At 35.5% G+C, this 24,885-nt stretch overlaps 1 protein-coding gene across 1 annotated transcript in view; it reads left to right on the top strand.

Moving 5' to 3' along the window:
* STIM2 (stromal interaction molecule 2) overlaps positions 1–23,462 on the top strand; it is a 107,515-nt gene extending 84,053 nt beyond the window's left edge. The window contains exons 7-13 of the mRNA XM_015568684.1: positions 1,955–2,132; positions 2,835–3,012; positions 7,400–7,567; positions 8,267–8,367; positions 8,601–8,839; positions 16,368–16,641; positions 21,798–23,462. Of these exons, the coding sequence (XP_015424170.1) occupies positions 1,955–2,132; positions 2,835–3,012; positions 7,400–7,567; positions 8,267–8,367; positions 8,601–8,839; positions 16,368–16,641; positions 21,798–22,275 (1,616 nt within the window). The 3' untranslated portion in view covers positions 22,276–23,462. The remainder of the gene's footprint in view (positions 1–1,954; positions 2,133–2,834; positions 3,013–7,399; positions 7,568–8,266; positions 8,368–8,600; positions 8,840–16,367; positions 16,642–21,797) is intronic.
* The last annotated feature ends 1,423 nt before the right edge of the window (positions 23,463–24,885 follow it).

Below are 24,885 nucleotides of genomic sequence, written 5' to 3'. Positions count from 1 at the left end.
TGCTAAAAAAGAGTTGCTGAAGCGGTTGGATGGATTCCATGATTTTACTGGAGGTCCTTTTTTGGCTCAGGCTAAAAGAGCAGCTGGTGAAACAGCTGGAACTTCCCTTTGTGAGGGTTGGTGGAAATGCACTGTTGGAAATTACAAACCCTAGGAAATAGAACACTACTGAAATGCCAAGCATTCCATGGAGATGATGCCCTTTCCAACCTTTTCCTTGTCTAAATTTTCTGCTGGGTCTCCTGGGGGTTGTCTTCTGTGCGATTCTTCCTAATTTTTTCATGTGGATGATTGGTGAAAATAGGAATTAAATTCCAGAATTTATCTCTATTAAAAACTTGGTCAGAAATATTTATATTTTATTAATTCAGGAACAAACCACTCTCTAAGCCAAGACAGTATTATATTGTTATTTGAAAAGGAACCAAATTAGTCTCAGAGAATGTTGAAAATAAATATTTTAATAAACTAATTAAGCTACATCTTTTTATTGTTTGTCTTAAAATTATTATTTGAATGAATGAGCCTGTAGTTGGAACACCCATGTTAGATTTATACAAACCCAGCATTGTCAAATGAAGAGAGATACATTTTAAAGGAGTTTTCCCTGAAATCTTTTCTAGTTTGTGGTACATAGTACAGTTTGGAAACTTGCCCATCTATTTATTGTTATTTCTGGTGATTATATTTCAGCCTGAAAAAGGCTCATAATTGAACTAGAGCCTGAGTGGAACCTCTCAGTCTGAGGCAGAAATAGAAATAAATCCTTTGAGACTTTAGCCTTGGGTAGTGCATCTCTTTCACTGTGGGCGAGGGCATGCACTCTGGAAACACATGACCCTGAGGGTGTCTGGCATAGAGCATGCTATTCATCGCACTGTGCAAACATATACGAACCCTATACTTGTAAGCACAGGAACTATTCACGCATACATTTTATTGTGTTATCATTGTGTCTTCCTCCAGAGAGCCCCCTGAAAATTAATGTGTATTGACAACTCTAATAAAGTTCCTAATAAACTAGGACATTATTTGACTAGTGATTTCTATGTTTTATATCACTGAAGACGGTAGGCCCTGGCTCCTTACTCCTTACTTAAAACAATGTTGGGGTTACTGTCTTGCCTGGCTCGATAGGGAAGGTGATCCTATTCTTTCTAATAACCCAGATATCTCTGGCAAGCAACCATCTAAAATAATATTGTTATGGTCATTTAGCCCATGGTTTCTTAACCTTGGCATTATTCACATTGCAGGTTAGATAATTCCTAGGTAATTTTTTTATAGAAGAGGAGTGAGTGGGGAATGAGTTTCTTGTGCATTGTGGGATGTTTAACAACATCCTTGGCTTCTACCTACTAGACATCAGTAACAGCTCTCCCAGCCGCTTTCACTCTTCTCCCAGTTGTGACCCCGAAAAAGTCTAAATGTTTGCTGGGGGGAAATATCACCTTTGGTTGAGAATCACTGATTAGTCTTAATTAGTTACGTGGCTATATGCTTGGGGAAGGTGCTTTTTTGGTGAATGATTAGCATTCCAGGTTGTTTATCAAAGCATCACAGCTGCCTAACTTGACTCTAGGAGTTGGAATGCAATGCTGACATTCTTTATGACTCCTTCACCCAGAGGACCATTCTCAGTACATGATGGGAGGTGCTGTAGGTTTTTCAGGGACTCCAGGACTTTTGTTACTACCTCCTGTACCAGCAGGGACATGGAGCGTCCATATTGGTTTGTCTCTGTTTCCTGTAGGTCTAGTATATCAGGTAGTTATAATAAACACATTGATTATTTGAAAAGGATTTTTTAAAAGGTTGAGCTTTTATATGGGAGGGTCATCTTGACTTTTTTTGTTTTATTTTAGATGCCTTCTAATTTTAAAAACGTCTCTCTGTGTATTGAGATTCTGTTACACTCAAAGATTAATTTAACCATCTTTAATTCTCTTCATAGGCCCTGCTCATAACTGGATGAAGGATTTTATCCTCATAGTTTCTATAGTAATTGGTGTTGGAGGTTGCTGGTTTGCTTATACACAGAATAAAACATCAAAAGAACATGTTGCAAAAATGATGAAAGACTTAGAGAGTCTGCAAACTGCAGAGCAAAGTCTAATGGACTTACAAGAGAGGTGAGTAAGTTAAACAAGCTATAAGTTTTCTTATTTATGTAGGAAAATACAATTTGTGAAAATGTAATATGGGCATGTGCATGTACACATTTAGATTGATACATCAGGAATGTATATTTCATTTCATATATATATATATACAAAAGTATCATTATATTTTTATAATTATGGATTTATTATGAAGGCATGCTCTAGGGAATGAATGGGTAGAGACCAATGGAAATCAATCATTAATAGGTGGACTTATATGTGAAGTTAAATTATATTTTTGACATGATTTAAATAATTATGTATTTCCTAAAAGTCTCTTTGCTAAAGAGTATTTCTCTGTTATCCTGTATTTTGATCTCAAGATAACCAAAATAGTCTGGCCATTGTGGCTTAATAGACCTATGAACCAGAGGTCACAGTTCGATTCCCCGTCAGGGCACATGCTGATCAATGATTCTCACTGTTGATGTTTCTATCTCTCCCTCTCCCTTCCTCTCTGAAATCAATAAAAATATATATTATTAAAAAGATAACCAAAATAGCTGTATATAATAGGCTACCTGATGTTTTTATTATCCAGACTTAAGGTTAATAGAAAATTATGCAAATTTTGATTGCATGTATCATACTGCTTGATATGTATTTATTTTTTATTTAATAAAATGAAATTTTGGAAACTTTTGTGAGGAATTACATTTTTTACTCTTTAAGACTTGAGAAGGCACAGGAAGAAAACAGAAATGTTGCTGTAGAAAAGCAAAACCTAGAGCGCAAAATGATGGATGAAATCAATTTCGCGAAGGAGGAGGCTTGTCGGCTGAAGGAGCTGAGGGAGGGAGCTGAAAGTGAATTGAGTAGACGTCAATATGCAGAACAGGAATTGGAACAGGTATTTACATTTTTTTAAAAAGTATTTGTTAGAATATTTGTATTGTCATTCTGAGTTTTTTGTTTTTGTTCAATCTCGTACATTTAGTTCAATTGTATACTCTTCAGTTAATCAAAGACTCACTTGTTCATATTGTTTGCATTGATCAAAGTCCTTTTAGCAAAATAACAAAGTAGTAACTAAAAGATAAAGTTGCCATCATGTTCTCTCATTCATGAAATCTCATCCCAGGCCATGTCAATTGTCTTGAGTAAATGTAATGCGTTTATTTAATTTAACATCTGTAATATGTTTCCATTTTCAACTGTAACCTAGTAAAGTATGTCTAATGTTAAACTTCTCTGCAAAGGTAAAGAATCTCTATTAAGCATCATTTGAGTCCTATTAAATGGCTTTAGAATATAATCTGTTAACAATTGTGAGGTTGTCTAAACTTTAGATTCTAAAGCAGCAGTTGCCAACCGGTGGTCCGCGGACCACTGGTGGTCTGTGAGGTCTGAAAAAGATTGGCGACCGCTGGTCTAAAGGATGTCCTTTCCAATATTTGCTTCCACTATGAATTTACTCAAGGTGGATAATAGGCATTCAGGCATTGGGTAGTCTTGTGGGCAGTGGTTCTGTAAGAATTTAATTATAGGCAGATATATTTGGTTTTTATTTCTTCTATAAAATATTAACACAAACTTAGTGGCTTTAACACAACACATCTTTATTGTCTTACAGTTCTCAGAGTTTAAAATTGGTCTGTTGGCTTGCATTCCTTCTTGAGGCCCTAGGAGAGTATCTGTTTCCTTGCTTTTCCAGTGTCTAGGGGCCGCCTGCATTTCTTGGCTCTTGGCACCTTCCTTCATCTTCAAAGCACTGCAACCTCTGCTTCCATGGCCTCATCTCCTTTTTTGACTGTGACCCTTGTATTATTGGTAAATAAACTGAGGAACAAAATGAGGAGGAGAAAACTTTCTCAAGATTAGAGAGTGACTTAGTTGTAAACCAGGGCCAAGAACCTAGGTGTTCTGCCTTCCACTTTGCTTTCTGTAATTGTTGCCTTCTCAGTCAGGTGCTAAATAAGAAATAGAAATTATGTGATGAATGAGTTTCAATTTCAACTCCTGAGAAAATGTTCAAAGTGAAGTTACTATTTCTTTTGAGTTTGTGATTTTTGACTGACTGCAGTCAGCCATCTCTTTTATTAACTGCTAACTATTCTTTCCGTATACCCCAGACATCTGTGTTATTTTTATCTTTTCCCTGGAAAAAGTTTGTTCTTTTAAGTTGGGTTCTAGACATATTTGCCGTCAGGCTCTGTTTACCTGAAAAAAACAAAAAACAAAAACAACAAAAAACACTTCTATATAGAACATAGTAAAGAATAGGGGATTAACAACAACAAAAAATGCCTCGCTAAAATTATAGTGTTCAAGACTTAGATCCTTTGCCCTTTACCTTTGTGAGAACTCCCTGCCTGTTCCCACTGAAACTTCTCTTGGTTTGTTCCCAGTACTAAATTAAAAGCTTATTAGATGTTTTCTTGAACTTTGCATATAAAAAAGTACAAATCAGAAAATAGTAGTGGGAATTCTCTACACTATGGAGATATAAATTGATAGCAGTATTTTATAGGTGACTATTTCATAGTAAGGGAGAAGAAAATATAAAAGAATGTCCAAGAATCACTAACATTCTCATCTGAGGTTTTTGGCATGGAGACCTTAAGATTACCATGGTATGATGTCTCAGTACAAAGTAAGAATCCTAATGAGATCCTGAGTCAGTAAGAAGTAAGTTTAAAGGAGAGAAATGGGTATTTAAAAAGGTCTCTATCCAATATGATTATAGAAATAAGAAATAATTTTATGAGTGTTTGTGTTTTATGTATATTACAAATGGTCCATTGCTGAATTTTAATGTTCACAAAACATAGAGATTACCCTCATTTACAGATGAGATATGTAAAGAGGTCCGTAGGTTAAATAACTTAGGTTAAATTTAGGTTAAATAACTTACCTTAGGACACACAGTGGCAAGATTAAGTGGCAAAGGCTAGATACTGCATGTCATATTCCAGAGTCCATGTTTTCCTTTAATGTTATTAAAGGCTTTGTTTATAGAGTAAGTTTAACTGGGAAATTAATTTCAGTACATTATTATATAATCCACATTTCCACATAGTTGGAAGCATTACTGTATTTTGTCTTGGGGATAAATCAACTTCTCAAAATTAGAAAGCAAGAGAATCTGGTACATATTTTATATAGTGTTCTTTACCCTAAAACAAAAACTTTTGGGTAAATAATAGTACCACTTTATATTTTGTGTAAATTCTTTTCACATACGTAATTTTTTTCTTAAAGTCTAAAGAAGCTTAAGTCAGGACAATCCATGGTACCCCTACTCTACATGAGACAGTCATCCTCAGAAAGTAAAGAATTTGCTGAAGGTCAGAGAGGTAATAATGAATAAAGTTGCATGTAGAAGCCAGGTTTTCGGCTGTTTCTTTCTAATACCATGTTTTTACTTATTGCTGTTTTACACAAAAAACTATGTTAATAATTATTATATTTTTAAACAACTTAATAATTCATCATTTGTGAAAGCTATTAATTAATTTTAGATCCATCCCCCTATAAATAACAATGTAATTCAAACTAAGGGTTGGAATTTAGGTCAAATGATAAACTTATGAATTAGCAGAAAAATAGTTTAAATAGTTGCTATTATTAGAAGGTAAGGATTTTTAAAAATTTGAGACATATTTGACAGTCAATCAAAACATTGTTTAGCCTTAATTTATACTAGAAATATATCAATTCTGTGTTAAATATGTTCATTGAATTATTTTAGGAGAAATAAATTTGTAGATATAACATTAAGGAAAATTTTAATGATTAAAGAGAAAAACTTCAGTGAAATTTGTTCAGATTCTCTGTATACTTCTTTGGCAGTGAAAACTACAGAAGAAAATTTAGCTTTAAAATCTTGTCAGAAGAAGGGCCTGCAGCCCTTCACTTGGTGGTATTATGTAGACCTGTACATCACAGGGCCTGAGCGCACATTCTCTCTTCCTGAGAGATTAGCAGGACGCCACACAGTTTAGCCAAGCTTCTTATTAAACACAGTATTGTCCCAAGCACATTGCACAGTGAATTGTGTCAGGCAAATGTTGCTTAGGATTTGTTTTCAGCGATCTTATCCTTGCTTTTAATATTTGTTTTTTGATTTATCTACTTAGTGTCCATTGTGAAGTTTTGTTCTTAAATTGTAGACTTAAAAATAATACTTTCTGCATATTTTTTTCTTACAGTATCTGACAGCCATTCTGTTTCTTCATCAAAAGTTTGTGTATAGTACTCTTAGTTTAATCTGGCAAATGATAAAGTTTATTTAAATACGTTAGGTTTTTAGGTCAAACATTCTCCTGCATGTTGGTTTAGGAGTAGAGTTTTAGTTACCTTACTTAGCCTGAGGAAAATTAATTTTCAGTTATGGTGTTCAGAAGCAGGATTCTCCATAGCTCACTCCTTACTCTGTGTGAAGGACTTAAGCATATGTAATTCCATAAATTTCATCATGTGTCTTTACATATCTTTAGCTTGAACTCTGCTAGTTTAAGTGAATCATTCCTAGAATGGGTTGTCTCTTCCTTCTGTGTCCTTTTCTTTGTGACACTTTCCTTAAGAGTGTTTTCCTTAGCATGTAATACCATGTCCCACACTAAGCATTGACTCCCTTCAAGGGTAGCTGGGAGAAAGGCTTGGGCACTGAAGGCTGTGCGTGGTTTCTCATGGAAAATCAGATGGACTCTCAGTCAGAATCAACTTTCTCGAAATTTACAATTTATCTACTTCCTGGTATATTAGGAGCAGTGGGTTAAATAGCAGAGGTAAAAATTCTCCAGAACAGTGAGTGTGTAGTTACGGAGTGTATAGTAGGGCTTTGGGGTAACGTTAGAAGGGGTAATAGAATAGGACACTTATTCATATCCTACTTCATAAATAATGCATTGTGAGAAGAGTGTGGTAAGTTTTAGTTTTTATATGCCCTAGATTTATTTTTTTCACTCTTAGTGACTCTAGTTATAATAAAATATAAAAACTAAATATTGCAGCTTAAGGTCTATGTAGGTCCCCTCTATCCTCTGGCTTTACCACTTTGCATAGTGAATTTACGATGCACTTAAAACTTCAGCTTAAGTTTTAATGTCAGAAATATATTGTTTTAGACTTTGTGATTTAAAATGTTTTTTACAAAGAGCATAATTAAAATGGCTTTTTTTCTTAATTTGCGTACTAAAATATCCTAATTTCTTTAAAAAATTTTTTAATTTGAATATCTTAAGAAAAGAAATTTTTCTCTTTTCTTCCTTTCTCTTCTTCCCCCTCCCATCCAGGTTCGAATGGCTTTAAAAAAGGCTGAAAAAGAATTTGAACTCAGAAGCAGCTGGTCTGTTCCAGATGCACTTCAAAAATGGCTTCAGTTGACACATGAAGTAGAAGTACAGTACTACAATATTAAAAGACAGAATGCTGAAATGCAATTAGCTATTGCTAAGGATGAGGTACTCCATTATATTTCAAAACTTATTAAATTTCTAGAAGGATTAACCAGTTGAATACAAAGATATGAATACATTTTTATTATTGCAGATTCTTTTCTTGAACTGGAACTTATTGCATTAACTGACTCTCATAATCATAGGCTATAAAGTAGAATTGCTTTCTTTAAAGAGGTGTATACCTTTCAGAATGACCTTAGTGTCATTTAAAAATCATCCCTATTATCATTATAAATGTTTTATACGGAGCTTTTCTCCTCTAGGTTGCTGCTTCATATCTGATTCAGGTCAGTAGTTACTAGAAATTAATGTCTGACTCTATTAAATTGTGTGAAATACGATTAGTATTAATCTGATATGTAGCACACACACAAAAAAGAGTTCAGTTCACTCACTAACACCTCTATTGTAGTAGGATATAATATTATTTGTTAGTTTTAATAGAAAATTCAGGTCTTTCTGAATCACAGAAATAAGAGACAAATTCTCCAGAACAGAGTTTTTAATCATATTGTTTAAGTTGGGAAAGCATGTTTGTTTTTTCCCTCATCTATTTTCTTTTTTGGAAAATAGGGCTATATATTATTGACTAATAATTTTTCACTGGTTTTATGATTAATATTTTTAAAACAAAATAAACTTCATTACTATATGTATGTTTTCCCCCAAACTAGCCTTATTTTTCTCTCCTTTGGTTTCTAGGCAGAGAAAATTAAAAAGAAGAGAAGCACAGTCTTCGGGACTCTGCATGTCGCACACAGCTCCTCCCTAGATGAGGTAGACCACAAAATTCTGGAAGCAAAGTAAGAATGTTATTTTAGCTGTTTATTTTCACTGTGCTGAAATATGTAATTCATGGACACTTTATATTTTAATTTGATCATGTATAATCACATAATTCATACTAATTCTAAGAGTGTGTAATTTCTTCTTGAAATTAGCTAATTGCCATGTTCTATTCATGTAGTTGTCTTTTTTCAGTGCCATATTAAGGACTATTTGAAATAACAAATAATTCCTATGTTGTCTTTTCCAGGAAAGCTCTCTCCGAGCTGACAACTTGTTTACGAGAACGACTATTTCGCTGGCAACAGATTGAGAAGATCTGTGGCTTCCAGATAGCCCATAACTCGGGGCTCCCCAGCCTGACCTCTTCCCTTTATTCAGACCACAGCTGGGTAGTGATGCCCAGAGTCTCCATTCCACCCTATCCAATCGCTGGAGGAGTTGACGACTTAGATGAAGATACACCTCCCATAGTGTCACAGTTTCCTGGTAAGTGATAAGTTCAAAAGAGAATTGGGATAGCTTTAAAGTAACTTTACACCACGCTGTTTATGGAGCATTTACTTTGAAGGCTGTGATAAAACATCTTATACATTCTTTGTTTTCTCTTTTTGTTGTTAATTTGTGCTTACTGTTTCAGAATAATGTCTGAGGTAGGTGTGTGTGTGTGTGTATGTGTGTGTGAGACATCATACATGCTAAATCACTTTTATGAATGAAGGGCTGAGCTTTGAGGAAAAACATTCTTTCAGAAAGCAGTGTAATCTATAGTACAAAGTAAAATTTAGGCAAGCTCTAATCCTGTGTTCCAGTCCTAGCTGTGCCACTAACTAAACAACTGTGTGACTTTCAGCCAGCCTGTGATTTTTTTAAATTGAGTTGACATTCTCAGTAGGCATGTTTTTTTAATATTTTGTTTTGCTTTTCCAATTCTGTGCTTTTACTGAAAGAGTATTGACTCATAAAGTGCTGAATCAATTTACCTTTATATAAAATTAAACTGTGTTTTTGTCTATGTTTAGAAAATTTTGTAGATTTTTTTGTTGCTAGAAAGTGTACAATTCCTTTGTTAATTCTTTGAAAATTTTTACATGGTAAAGAATACATTTTGGCAGGAAAGTGAAATTTAAATATTTTAGATTTTATTAACAAATTGAAGAATTTATTAATAAGTATTTGGACTTTTTGCAAAGTTCATGTAGGGCTTTGGGGTAATGTTAGAAGGGGTTGAATTTAAGATGGTGTATTTTATGATTTAGAAATCATTCCTTATTATTGCCTACCGGCTTCATTTTTCCCAATCTTTCTGATCTTTATGAAAACAGTGTAGATAGAACAGGAGTCCAAGGAATAGAGAGCAGAAGTTAATTATTGATTGAAGACAATTACAGCTTTTCTGAAGTTATGATTTAGAAAGGGTTCTAATTTTTAAAACAATTTTATGAAAGAAATCTCGTAAATTTTCAAATAAATAGTGATTTTGTGTTTATGTTCATGTCTGTGGTTTTCATTCCAAGGTTGGAAAAATGAAACCAGCAGGCAGATAATGCAAATAGATTGGGGAGGCACTAAATCTTACAAGAGGATGGAAGAGAGGACAGATTGTGAATGTAATGAGTACTGAATGTGTGACCTCACTCATTTCACTGGCCCTCTGCTGCAAGGGAGTGATGTTGCAAAGTTATATCTAGATCTGGGCCAGCTCTGCTCTTTGAATATTGTGTTTATTTGAATTATATGCCCTAAGCTTAACAAATGTAACACTGATTCATAGGTATATGATGCAGTTTGAAAACTAAAGTTTTTTTTTTAATGTTGCAGTCCCTCCTTAGAATGCATAATTGTGCACCATCAGAAGTGTGCATGAAGATGTATTCCCTAAAGTAACTAGATTTTTTAAAGTACTTTTTTTTTGAGGGAAAAGATATTCATATATGCATTAAAACACTTAGCATTAAATGTGAATAATTATCTTAACTTTTCAGTGATTGTGATGTAGAAATTTGAACTTTTAAATATGAAAAAAATACAAGTTGATTTTGAAGTTAATATGATGTTTAAAAATGCTGTGATCAAATTTATTATCTTTGAAAAATAACTCATACCAAAAATTATACTTGGAGAGCTTTGCCTCCACCCAGTGGCACAACAGTAATACTTCACTCTGCTTAGTTACAAAAGCATAATTTCTAGACCTGATAAATAAGGAACTCCTGGCAGTAGGATGAGGGTCTAAGGTAGAATAAAGGCTCATAATTATACACCCTCCTGAGCAGTTTTAAATTTGTACTCTGGGTATGTAAGCTGTATAAGTGTGAAATAATGACAAGGAAACATTCCTGTGGCATGTTAAGAGCAAAGTAAGGTTGTAAAACTATACATACATAGCATAATATTGTCTGTGTTTAATTATTTGTAAGGAAAAAAGACAGAGAAGATACTATCAAAGGTTAGCCCTGTGTGGGTAGGAGCAGATGATTGTTTGTTTTCCTGTTGGTACTTTTATAGTACTGCTAAACATTCACAGTGGGAATGCAGTAGCAATTTATTTAACATGTGTTATTATAAAGCCTTTCAGATACTCCTAAAAACAATATGCTCACCTACTACAAAGGTAAACAAATATTAACATTTTGCTTTACTCATCTCTTTATCAAAATAAACCATTACAGCTACAGCTAAACCAGATCGCCTCCCTTTCCCACTCTTCTAAAGTTGTTTACATTCTAAAGCCTATTGTACTTTTATTACATGCAGGTATATCCGTAAACAATAGTTACTTATTTTAAAATTTACATAAATGTTATCAAACTGTATATATTGGTATAGTTTTTAACTCTTTTTGCTCAAAACTGTTATATAAATTTTCCCTATTTACATATAGTTAAATTTACTGTAACTGTTGAATATAAGTTAACCACAGTGTATTTATTTATTTATTGTAATAATAAACCACAGTTTATCCCTTTTTCTACTGAGATAGGTTCTTTCTCCCTCCCCCCCCCCTTGTAAAATACTACTACAATGAGCATCTTTATCTTCATCCCCATGTCGTAGCTCTGAGGGCTTCTCTGGGTGAACACCTAGAAATAGATTGCTGAGTTGTGGTGAAGACACTGCTTACTAGTCATTGCCAAGTTGCTCTCAAAGTGGTTCTATCAGTTTTCACAACCACTATATATGAGAGCCTGTCTTCTTATATCCTTACAATATTTGGAATGGTATAATTTGGTTTATAACTTGAATGGATGTTATATGATACCTTACTGTTATTAAAAATTTTATTTCCTTGATGACTATTGAGATCGAGTACCATATCATTTATTGACATTTGTTCAGATTCCTTCCTATCTGAGTTCTTTGTTCCTGCTATGGAATTTTCTCCAGGATTTCTTACTGATCTGGAAGAATTTTTTTAAATGTTGCCTGGTTATTTGAGGGTTGAAGACATCTTCTCCTAGGATTTACCTTTGCTTTTTTATTGTGCTATGTTATTTATTTTCTTTTTTAATCAGAAGAGTTTAAAAATATATTAATGACAAATTTATGATTTTTGCTTTTTATGTCTTTTTTAGAAGCTGGTAGTTTTGTTAGCTGTCCTAAAAGTTTTTAAGTTTTGCTTTAATCCCTTAGTCTTTTAATCTATCTAGAAGTTATTTTTGTTCATATTGTGAACAGAATACATCATTGTATAGATAAACAGTTGTCCCAGCCTCATTTCTCCTCTATCCACTGATTTTTGATACCACTTCTTTCCATAGACCAGCCGTGGGCAAACTACGGCCCGCGGGCCGGATCCGGCCTGTTTGAAATGAATAAAACTATTGAAAAAAAAGACCGTACCCTTTTATGCAATGATGTTTACTTTGAATTTATATTAGTTCACACAAACACTCCATCCATGCTTTTCTTCCGGCCCTCCTGTCGAGTTTAAGAACCCATTGTGGCCCTCGAGTCAAAAAGTTTGCCCACCCCTGCCATAGACACATAAATGCTTCTAGATTCTCTGTTTTCTTTCATTGGTCCCATTCTGCCTTAGTTGCTACTTATAGCTTCATAGTAAGTATTGAGGTTTGGTACTTCAAAGCCTTCATTTATTATTCAGCTTCAGTTGCTACTCTGGGTCATTTTAGGATCAGCTTATGAAATTCCATTGGGCTTTTACTGGAATTTCTTTGAATTTACTTGGGAACAAATATTATTCATAAATTTCATTTGAGACCTACTTTTATATCTTTAAGTAAAATTTACAATTTTCTCTGTGTAGTTCTTGCATATATTTTGTTTGCAAGGTTAATTTCTAGGTATGATAACTTGTGCTGATATTTAGGGAAGTGCTGTTGATTTGGGTATACTGATCTTGTATACAGAAAAATTGAATTCTCTTCTAAGGGCCTTTTGGATTTTTTTGTATAGACAATAATAATGAGTTGCTGTTTTCTTCCCAATCCTTTTGATTTTTCCCCCTTGTTATTCAGTCTAAAGCAGTGGTTCTCAACCTTTCTAATGCCATGACCCTTTAATACAGTTCTTCATGTTGTGGTGACCCCCAATTTCATTGTTACAAATTGAACATAATTAAAGCATAGTGATTAATCACAAAAAACAATATGTAATTATATATGTTTTCCGATGGTATTAGGTGACCCCTGTGAAAGGGTTGTTCGACCCCCAAAGGGGTCGCGACCCACAGGTTGAGAACCGCTGAAGCCTCCCATAAAGTGGTGATTGCAGGTAGTAGTGGTTACCATTTCTGACTGTAAAAAGAATGCTCCCAATAATATTTCATCATGAAGTGTGATATTTTTCTCTCTACATTTTTGGTAGAGTGCTTTTGAATTAAGAAATTTAATTTTTATTCCTATTTTGCTAATAATGATTTTTCTTTTAAATCAAGGATATTAAATTTTACCAACATCATCTGCATATTTTGAGGTGATCACTTTATTTTTTTATTTGTAATTTTAATCTACTTAATTAAATCTGTAAAAACTCTAAATAAAATAATATAGTATACAAATCCAATTTATTATAAAAACAGTACATTGTGACAAACCAAATCTAATTTATTATGCAAACAGTACATTATGACTTATGATAAATTGGATTTGGTTTGCTATATTATTTTATTTAGGGTTTTTATATCTTTAATCATACATTAGTTTAGCCAATAATTTTCCTTCCAAACACTCTGTTTGATTTTCATATCAAGGTTACTAGTAAAACTAGCATCACAAAGTAAGTCAAGGAATATGCCTATTTTTCCATCCCATTCTTTCCTACTCTTAAATAGAGGTAGTAAAATGTAGTGGTTAAGAATGTGGGCTCTGATCCTGGCTGGGTAGCTGTTGCTTAGAGCATCATCCTGACACACCAAGGTTGTGGGTTCGATCCCTGGTCAGGGCACATATAAGAAATAAATGAAACAACAAATCAATGTCTCTCTCTCTCTCTCTCTCTTTCTCTCTGTCAAATCAGTAAATATTAAAAGAATGTGGGCTCTGGAACAAGATTGCATAGATTTGAACGTTTACACCACCATTAATATGTATCACACCCCCTCACCTTATAGGTTAATGTCCAGTATTTTGTTTTGAATAAAACATCCATTATTTTTTATTTGTGTAGCCTTGTAGGAAGCACTCCTTCGGAGTCTCTATAAAATGTAACCCACCTTGTGTAATTATTTTGTCATTTAAATAATAATAATACCTGTAAAACGCTTAGAACAGATCCTAACCCATAATAATACCCAATAAATGTTTTGAATTTTTATTCCATACTCTGATAGTATAAAATACAGATTATTTGTTCTTTAAGGATTTTTGGCAGGAGGAAAGGGGGCAATTTTTTTTTTCAAACTATTGATTTAGATTCTTATAATGGGTAAAAGCCTACTTTTAAGTTATGTGATTCTAATATATTGTTTGTTTTACCCGAGTTTTAAAATTCGTTGGCTTAAAGTTGTCCATACTATTTTACATGGTTTAAAAATTTTCACTTATATTTAAAAATCCTTTCATTTTCCTATCCTTGCTTAATCTGGCATAATATGACTATTTTATTTCACTCACTCTTTCATTCCTCAAAGAACTGTTTTTTTGTTGATATTCTCCATTTATTTCTGCTCTTTTATTTTCTTTATTGGAATTTATTTTTTTGTTTGTTTTATTATTTAGACACCTAGCTTATGAATTTTTAGTTCTCCTTTTTTCCTTAATGTATGATTTTATGGCTACAAATTTTTCTCTAAGAACCACTTTAACTGTTGCCTTCTTCTGTCTGTAGTTTTTTACTGAGCTATTTTAAAGAGATTTTTTTTTAAAACATATGCTTTCAGTGAGGAATGTAGCCCATCTAGACCCCAGCTTTTATCCAAAACACTCACAATTCCTATTCCTTACTTCATGTCGGTTCAAGGTGTCTTTCATATCCCCAAATTATAACCCAAACCCGTGAATTACTGTGACTCCACAGTAGTGCCACCGTCACTCACAGATCTAGTAGTTCTTTCTTTTATCCTCTCTGTTTTGGCATCTGATTTTTTTTTTCTTCCTTGCAAGTTTGCATTTAGAACTATTGTTGTATTTTATTCATCATATTGAAGTGTTTGAGGGTATTTAAAGTGCATTGTTGAGAGTTGGGAAATGCTGGTCAGGTAATCTTTGACTGCCATATTGCTAGAACCAGAAGTCCATATATGGCTTATTATTTCTGGTTGTTGGTGGCAGGGGAAATCCCTTATTACAAAACAAAATTTACCTTCTCTGGCATAAGGAAAAACAGTTTGCAATAGAGGGTCATATTAAATCGCTGTGCTTCTCTTATCTAATTATTGATAATAGAATGAAAATTATCTCAGTAATTTCTATATAATGAACTTGGATGCTTTCTTATAAATCACAGGTGGGGTGGATATCTGCCTTCACTGCAAATTAATAATAGCCTGAACATGTTGTAAAATATTCACATTATGTAAAGGAATGCTTGTTGAAAGGTCAAAGTGCCTGCTTTTTAATACTGTGATTATATAGTGTTATTACTGTCTATAGCCCCATCCAGTCCTCTTCAGGCAACAAGGAAGAAAGACCCTCAACTCCAAGTGTATATAACTTTAATACAGGGATTCATATATTTTTTTTTTCAGGCAAAAGACATGGCAACATAATTAACAAAAAATTTTTTTGAAAATATTGTATATTTGTGAGCAATACCTTTTTTTTAAATCTTCAAGTGAAGATATTTTTTCTATTGATTATTAGAGAGAGTGGAAATGATAGGGGGAGAGGAAGAGGAAGAGAGAGGAACATTGATGTGAGAAAGACACATCAATTGGTTTCTCCCGCACATGCCCCAACAGGGCCAGGGATCAAGTCTGCAACTGAGGTATGTGTCCCTGACCGGAATTGAACCCGAGACCCTTCAGTTTACAGGCTGATGCTCTATCCATTGAACCAAATCAGCTAGGGTTTTTTTTTAATAGACTTTTTTTTTTTTTGAGAGAGAGAGAAATATCAATGTGAGAGAGAAACATCACATGGACCAGTTGCCTCCCACATGCACCCCCAACCAAGGATCAAACCATTGAAAAATCCAACTTATATTTTACTAATAATTTCCTTCTTTTAATGTTGAAATTTATTTTGTAACCAAGTACAAATTCCTTGTAAATATGCTATATTGATTTTCTGAATTTAAGGATTTGTTATGTTGGGTAAATTTTAAAATCTTTTTGGTTAGTAATGTGAAATTTAATATTAAAACCTAATTTGTTTATGTTCATTTCTGTTTATTTTTAGACTTGATTTCATTTTTGTTAGATTTTATTTTTTATTTCTTTCCTGAGGAGCAGTAAAGGTGATGGAGGATGGTAATAACGGTTCAGTCACTTATTTCAGTAAGGTAGAGTAAAAGATTACATCTTAGTAACATCAGTTCTCTTTTGTGAATATTTATAGCGTGTACAAAGGAGCACTGGGTTTTATGAGCTTTTTTAAAATTTATGTTTGGTTTTCAGGGACCATGGCTAAACCTGCTGGGTCGTTAGCCAGAAGCAGTAGCTTGTGTCGCTCTCGTCGCAGCATCGTGCCATCCTCACCACAGACCCAGCGAGCTCAGCTCCCTGCCCATGCTCCGCACCCGCCACACCCGCGGCACGCCCACCATCCCCAGCACACCCAGCACTCATTGGCCTCCCCTGATCCAGATATCCTCTCAGTGTCAAGTTGCCCTGCTCTTTATAGGAGTGAAGAGGAGGAGGAGGCCATTTACTTCTCTGCTGAGAAGCAATGGTATTGGCAGTGAATAAACTAAGTATATGTTGGCTGCTGTGTGGGAGGTGGGAGTGGGGTGGGTAGGACTGATGTGTCTTACCAGTTCTCCATTGCTGCACAAGAATGTACACAACTTAGTGATGTCAAACAGCACCCAGTTTTTAGCTCTCAGTTCCGTATGCCGAAGTTCAAGCTTGGTGTGGCCGGGCTTTCTGCCCAGGATCTGACAAGGGTAAAATCAAGGGATTGACTGAGCTCCGCTCTCATCTGCAGCTCTGGGGCCTCTTCAAAGCTCAGTTGGTTATGGAAGAATTCAGTTCCTGGGGGTTATAGCATTGAGGTCCGGTTCCTGTGCAGGGGCTGCTCTCAGTTCCTAGAAGCTGCCCGATGTTCCTTTCTCCATGTGGCCTCCATCTTCAAAGCCAGCAACAGAGTTTCCCTTTGGTCAAATCCTTCCTTTGCTTTGAATCTCTGACTGCCTCTCTCTCTGATCTCTAGACCCAAATTGAAAAGGCTCACCTGGATAATAATCTCTCTATATTAAGGTCGACTGGTTTATGCCCTTAATTACATCTGCAAAATCCCTCCTATGTTAGTGTTTGATTGAATAACTAACTGGGAGCCCTGGTCAGTGTGCTCAGTGGTTAGAGTGTCGGCCCACACACTGGAGTCCCAGGTTCCATTCCTGGTCAAGGGCACATACTTGTGTGGCTGTTTTGATCCCCCAGCCCGAGTCGGGGTGTGTGCGGGAGGCAACCAATCTATGTGTCTTTCTCACATCGACGTCTCCTGCCCTCCCGCCCTCTCTCTCTAAAAGTCAATGGGAAAAATATTCTTGGGTGAGGATTAACAAAAGCAACAACAACAAAATAACTGACTGGGAGAAGATGTCTGTGTACTAGGGCTGGGAATTTGGGGACCACTATACAGACATAAGATATTTTGAGGTACAGCTTTTAGAACTCATATCACTCAGGTAACTCAAGTCTCTAAACATAAACTTATTAACTATTTTATATGTAAAGTATAAAAGCATGAGTTTAAATATACTTGAGCACAAAGAAACATTGAATATGACTGAGTTTTTAAAATATTTGTTGTCACTTAATGATTTACTGTTATGTGCTAGCACTTGATAGTAAACAAGTATCAGATGCCAGAGGTTTAAGAAAGTGTGGGGAACTGAAAGAAGGAATTTGTATTCATACCAATTTCTTTCTACAAAAAAGAGTAGTGGCAGGGTATGCTAGTCCAGCTGAGGGACCCCAGTGCTCCATGAGGCCTGTGGTTATGGAGGATCTCTCTTTCTAAACCATTGTCCTTCTTGGAAGCCTGTGGTTAGACAGAAAAACGGAGTCAGTTTCTGATTTTGCTACTTAATAGCCATATAGCCCCAAAGTCTTACTGCCCTCGTATGAGAAACAAAACCAGATGAAATGGGTTGGATGGTCTCCAAGATCCCGTGTAGCTCCCTGTCATGGGATTCTTTAGTCGATGTCATCATCAAATAATTATTTTCATGTATGATTGTCTCATCTACTAGTGGAAGTAAATTTTATGATTAGCAACTAATCACTATAGCATATTTTTAAGAAGACAGTCCATGTTTTATATTATCATTACAATTGGAGAATTTGACGCAGCTTTGCTTGGTTAGCACTCTATAATTAGCTATTTTGTATAATCTTTGCAATATAACTATAGTCACCAGAAGGATGGCTTTACTAACAAAACTCCTTTTGTGTGGCTTATGGAAATTAGTAGAAAAACTCCAGACCTATGCTTTCCAGTAGAATTTTTTGAGTTGATGGAAGTTTTCAGTTTCATTTTAAATAGCAACATCAAAAATGCATAGCTAGCTCAGCAATATGAGAAGAATTTAGAGTCAGAAAACTTTTCCTCCTCTCTGTTTTCAGTCTCTTCAGTGTTGTGCCACCAGAACCCTTACAAAATAATAACATTTATTATTTACTGATCTTTTATGTCCGATGCATTATGCACATATGCACTCATTTAAACTTCACCTTGAGTTGTCTTGTTACACATGCATTAAACTTACATGAATTCAACTGGAGGGGGAAAAAGAAGTAGAAAAATAATATAAATGGTACACATAATTAAATTCAACATTTCCAAAGAATGTGCTCTAGAAAAGATGGGAAATTTTAAGGTACACTATACCTACTCTCCAGATCTGAATAGTTAGCAGAAGGTGCAACACTTTAGATTATTTATTTTGGAATTAGAATGTTAGAAATGGAAGTATTGTTAGAGAGTAATCAAATTCTCTTAGCTGTACAGGAAAATTGAAACCTGTTTAAATTAAATGACTGGCCCAAGATTGTACAGCTAACTACTGGCAGGACTGGGACAGTGTTCCTAACGTGGATCAGTGCTCTTTTCACACATGACTTAGTCCAGGGCTGGGGAACATCCAGCCCGCAGGCCATAAGGCTCAAGAAATCATTTGATCTGATCCTGCCAAGTCATTAGGGGTGTTAATTAAATGTCTGACCAAATTTAGCAAGCTAATTTTTAAGTTGATAATTTTGTATGGCCCACAAATGATAGTATAAATACCCAAATGGCCCTTGGCAGAAAAAAGGTTCCCCATCCCTAATTTAGACCTTTGGGACTAGTTTTTGAAATATTTTTAACCTACCTTAGAAATTCACACAGAGTAGCCAAACCGTGTAGCAAAATAGAAAGTAAATTAATAAAATAGTAACTAAAGCAGCTGAGTAGCTTCAAGAACAATCATATATGCTGTTCAATTAATGGACATCTCCAAAAGAAACCTAGCAGAAAAGTCCCCACCAAAGATAGATTTTTGAGTCATTTTTTCCTGACTGCCTTACCTCTGTTAGCACTGCCCATTATCAGATTGTAAAAGCATTGGAAAGTTATGCAGTACATGAAACTGCATTATCTGGAAGCATTTTTAAGTCTTTTTTTGCCCATGGGATCTTGTACCTTCTGAGAGCTTGTAGTGCAATAAAGACAATCTTCACACACATGTGTGAGTAAAGTATATAGAAATGACTAAAAACATTCAGAAAGCTAATGTATCTAAAATATGGCATTAACATAGATATTTTAATATGCATATCAAAGTAATAAAATACACATCAGCATAAATAATTATAGTAATCATAGGTCATCCAAGGTGAGAGCTCATTCAGTTCTATTCATTCTATAAATACGAGTTTAGTCTGCTGTGTGCCATGCACTTGCTAATAACTTGAGCTGCCTAGACAAGTGAGACAAGGTCCTGTCCTAGTTCTAACTGGTAGATGATGAAAATATGTGTTCTTGCATTTCTATTCTGTCTTTGGCTCTCTTCCTTCTCCCACCTCATTTCTTTTGCCTGCTATGTTTACCTTGACTGTACTTTGAAATATCTTAATCATTTTTCATAGAGTGAACAATATGTCAGGCATGGTATGTACAAAAACTAGAATAAGACATGACCCCTATTCTTCAGGATCCTCCCTCCCTCCCTCCCATCCATTCATTACATGCTATTGAATAACCACTGTAATCTTGCCACTATTCCAGTGCAGAGAATACAGAAGTTAATAAGACTACTTGTCCTCATTAAGTTTCCTTTCTCCTGGGGAAACTGACTATGAATATGTTAATGTAAAATATCACTTTTGGTAGTGATAAGTTCTGGGATGCTAAACAGAGACAGAGAGAAGGAAAAAGAATGCTGTTTTAGATAGAGTGGCTAGGGGTGGTATCACAACCTGAATGACATGGAGAAGGGGAAGCCATGTAGAGTTGGAGGGGAAGAGAATGGGAGGCTGAGGAACCAGATAGTGCTAATGTCCTTTGGGAACCAAGGATTGGCCTATGGGAGGGCCAAGGAGAGGCTGTGGTGGAATGAGGCAGAATGGGAGAGTGTGCAGCCTCAGAGACTGCCGTGGGCATGCTCAGACAGGCCTTTGTGACTTGGACAAGGACTTTGGGTTTTAGCCTGAGTATGAGAGGAAGCACTGGACGGGAATGAGCACGGGAATGATGGGTCTGGTTGAGTCTTTAAAAAAACCACCTAAAAGGCTGTGTGGAGAAGTAACTCAGAGTGAGGAACAGAACGAAAGCAGGGAGAGCTTAATTAGTTAGGATGCTATTGCAGTGATTGAGATGACTCCACGGTGGTTCAGGAAGCGGGATGGCAGCAGTGGGAGTAAGAGGTGGGATTCCAGGTATAATGTGAAGGAATGGCTGGTAGCACTTACTATATGTTGGCTTTAGGGTTGTGAACTTTATTTTTCCATTCCTCTTTATTTCTCGTTTCCACTGTAGAGAAGTGAGGGGCGGGGGAGAATCACATTGGAATAAACCTTTGAGATTTTACTGAATGTACACTTCCACATCGGATTACATCATTGGCTTCCACCTCCCATTCATTTGCCCACCCTAATGTACTTCAGTTTCCTTTTTATTTTTTAAACTTGGAAGAATTTATATATTTCTTAGTATATTTCTTTTTCCTTCTCCAGGAAGCTATATTTCATCAACTTAATGACTAAATATTAAGTAAAGGGAGAAGCAGTGACTAAGATTAATCTTTTCAAATATATCGTGGCAACTATATGATTTAGGAAGAAAAATATTCATTGAAATAGCACATAAGTAGTTGAAATGTTAAGAAAAGTCTGTAAACTTTAAACATTTTCATTTCTCTTAACAAAGAAGGTATAATGTTATTTTTCTTAGATTGATAGATTGCATTATTATAGTTTATATTAATAATTAAACATTAAGTTTAAGTTATATTATTTAAATTAGTAATTTTCAAAGTTTGTTGAAATGTGTATAATTTTTAGCATTTCCCCCATTTATATTTTTTAAAAATATATTTTTATTGATATCAGAGAGATAGGGAGAGGGAGGGAGAGATTGAAATATCAATGATGAGAATCATTGACTGGCTGCCTCCTGCACACCCCCTACTGGGTATTGAGCCCACAACTGAGGCATGTGCCCTTGACCAGAATCGAACCCAGGACCCTTCAGTCTCCAGGCAGATGCTCTATCCACTGAGCCAAACGGCTGGGGCTCCCCCATTTACATTCTGATAGCTGAAATGACAGGAGTTGTTATAGTTAGAATGTCTGCTGGGACTCAGTATTGATTTAAAATTTTACCTTTACCTCTGTCTTATCCAGGGAAGTACCAGACACAGCTTCAGAATGTGACTCCTTAAATTCTTCCATTGGAAGGAAGCAGTCTCCTCCTTCAAGCCTTGAGATGTACCAAACATTGTCTCCGCGAAAGATATCAAAAGATGAGCTTTCTTTAGAGGATTCGTCCAGAGGAGACTCGCCCATAACTGCAGATCTCTCCCGGGGTTCACCTGATTGTGTAGGGCTGACAGAAACGAAGAGCATGATCTTCAGTCCTGCAAGCAAAGTGTACAACGGCATCTTGGAGAAATCCTGTAGCATGAACCAGCTTTCTAGTGGCATCCCGGTGCCTAAAGCTCGCCACACATCCTGTTCCTCAGGTGGCAACAACAGTAAACCAGTGCAGGAAGCCCCGAATGTTGCCAGGATAAGCAGCATCCCACATGACCTCTGTCATAATGGAGAGAAGAGCAAAAAGCCATCAAAACTCAAAAACCTTTTTAAGAAGAAATCCAAGTGAACTGGCTGACTTGATGGAATTCCATTCAAGTGGCATCTTTAAACTTTTATCTCTCGCCACCCCCCCCTTTTTTTTGTTTGTTTTAATTTTAGGAATGTAACTCCATTGGGGCTTTCCAGACTGGATGCCATAGTGGAATGTCCTTAAGGGCAACTGTCTACTGTCTGCTTATTTAAATGACTATATAATCAATTCATCAAGCCAGTTATTTCTGAAAAATTATTAAGAGATGAGACAGTTTACAGTCATTTCTGCCTATTTATTTCTGCTTTGTTAGTGATGTATATACAACATTTATTGTAAGCCACTATGGACTTACGAGCTTTAATGGACTGGTAAGCCAGCATGGGCTTGCAAAAATTTCTTGTTTACCAGAGCATCTTCTTATCTTTCCACAGAGCTATTTACATCCTGGACTAAATAACTTACAAGAATTAAAACTAATTGCACTACTGTTTTCCAGACTGGAAAAAAGAAATCTCTGCAAGTGAAACTGTATAAAGTTTATAAAATGACTGGATAGGGGACTGTTTTCACTTTTAGATCAAATGGGTTTTTAAGTAGAACCTAGGGTTTCTAATTGACTTGATTTCTGGAAATGAAAACCCATGCTTTTATTATGGGAAGCTTCTATAAATGCATTTAATATTATAAAGTTTTGAGTCCTGCTGTAAAGATCATGTTGTTTTGTTTTTCCCAGGGCTTTCACTGTGATTTACTGCATTGCAGGCTGTATGATAAAATATACATAATTTAAAGAGAGAAGGCTCTTTATTCCTTACGCAAGCAGAAGAGTTCAAACTCGATCAGAGGACTTAAAACATTCACAAACTTAAACTGAGGTGGGGGGATGTGGGGATTCAGACATTTGTTTACAGACTTTGAATAACCGCAAAGGATTTATGGTTTGTGAGAAATTTGTACTGTGGAAAAGATAATAAATCGGAGACATTATTGTGTGGGACTGTGCTGGTTTTTGTTGATAACACTCCACTAAAAACACTACATGTTTCCTGGAGAGCTATGTAAGCTATCTTGTTGCTAATGCAAAATAAGAAATAGCGATGTTTTGGAAGTAAGTTGTCAACAAACTTCTTTCTATTTTATATTGTTTGTCATATTTTTATGTAGTTTGAAATGTTTAAATGTTCTGATATCACGATTAACAAATATAAATCTATGGTGCATTTAGATTGTGTTGTATTAATTTGTAAAGTAAACTGATAGGTTACTTTAAGGGTAGTTTTTACTGTGAAGATTGTCCGTAGAGCAACAGAGTACATTAACATCTGGGGAGTTTCTGCTTAAAACACTTCTTTTAAAAGTTCAATCATAAGCGATCTGGGTAATATAATGTGGATGAATGTTTGGGTGAACAACTGACACATATTAGAATGGTTTTTCAACATTATGACTGAAATACAGTGTCCAACCCAGTCCTTTTTCAATGAAAATGCTGATTGATAAACAAGAAGTTTGAGATTTGCTTCAAAGAAATAATTTATTAAGAATATTAACAGTTTCCTGAGGCCTCCTGTAAAGTGTGATTGTTTATTCTTTTTCGTACTGTTGTTAAAAACTGTTGAGTTCTTGATTGATTCATATATATATATATATATATATAGGATATTTATATTGTTAATAGTACTGTAAGGGCAAAAATTGAAACAAACATAGTGTTTTGGACTGATTATGAGGTAAGATCATCTGAAAGGTCAAGAGTTGAGGAACGTAGGCTGTTAATGAAGGGAAACGTTGTGCACAAAGAATTAAAAAGCATTCTGGGAGTTTCTTCATAGTGAAGGGAATACCTTATCTTTTTCTCCTTCTTATAGCCAGACAGGAGTGCTTCCCTTTGAAAACTGCAGAAGGGATGAGATACCTGTATAGTTTGCTGGAGAGAAAAGGTAAGAGCTGCTGGAGACGGAATGAAGCCGGGAGGAGGAATGGCTCTAAGCGCTCCCAGCAAGGCCTGCTGCTGCTTGTTCAAGGTTAGAAGGGAATTCTGGACCAGGACCCCCTGGACGCTAAGATGTGTGGTGGAGTGTGGGAGAGGCTGGCCTGAGTACAGTGTGTAGCATCCTCCGTCAGGGAATGCATCGTTTGTGCTTAATCTCACATTCATAAGCAAGTTTAACTGAGGGGTACTTACTGTTTTGTGTTTCTTGTAATACTGACTTTGCATTAGTACAAAGCTCCCTATTTGTAAATTCAATAGAAAATAATTGTTTTGGAAAGCCACAAAAAATTTTGTATTACACTATTTACGCAGAAAGAATTAGGCATTAATATAAAATTTTTTAAATGATCCATTTGGTGCCTTATTTTAACCTTATAAAACTTTTGTGTTTTCCTGATTTTTAAAGCAGTATCTTCCTTACTATAAGAAACAATTCATGATAGAAAAGTATAAAAAGAGCCCTGGTGGGTGTGGCTCGGTTGGGTACTGTCCCATGCACCAAAAGGTTGATGGCTCAATTCCAGGTCAGGGCACATGCCCTGGTTTCGGGCTTGATCCCCAGGTAGGGGGGCGTGTAGGAGGCAGCCAATCAATGTTTCTCTCTCCCCCCTCTCTCTAAATATCAATTTTAAAAGTATGAAGAAGACAGA

This window comes from Myotis davidii, unplaced genomic scaffold (genome assembly GCF_000327345.1).
Source record: "Myotis davidii unplaced genomic scaffold, ASM32734v1 scaffold743, whole genome shotgun sequence".
In the NCBI taxonomy this organism is placed as follows: domain Eukaryota; kingdom Metazoa; phylum Chordata; class Mammalia; order Chiroptera; family Vespertilionidae; genus Myotis; species Myotis davidii.
Note: the sequence above shows the minus strand (reverse complement) of the source record. Positions and strands in the feature narration are given on the sequence as shown.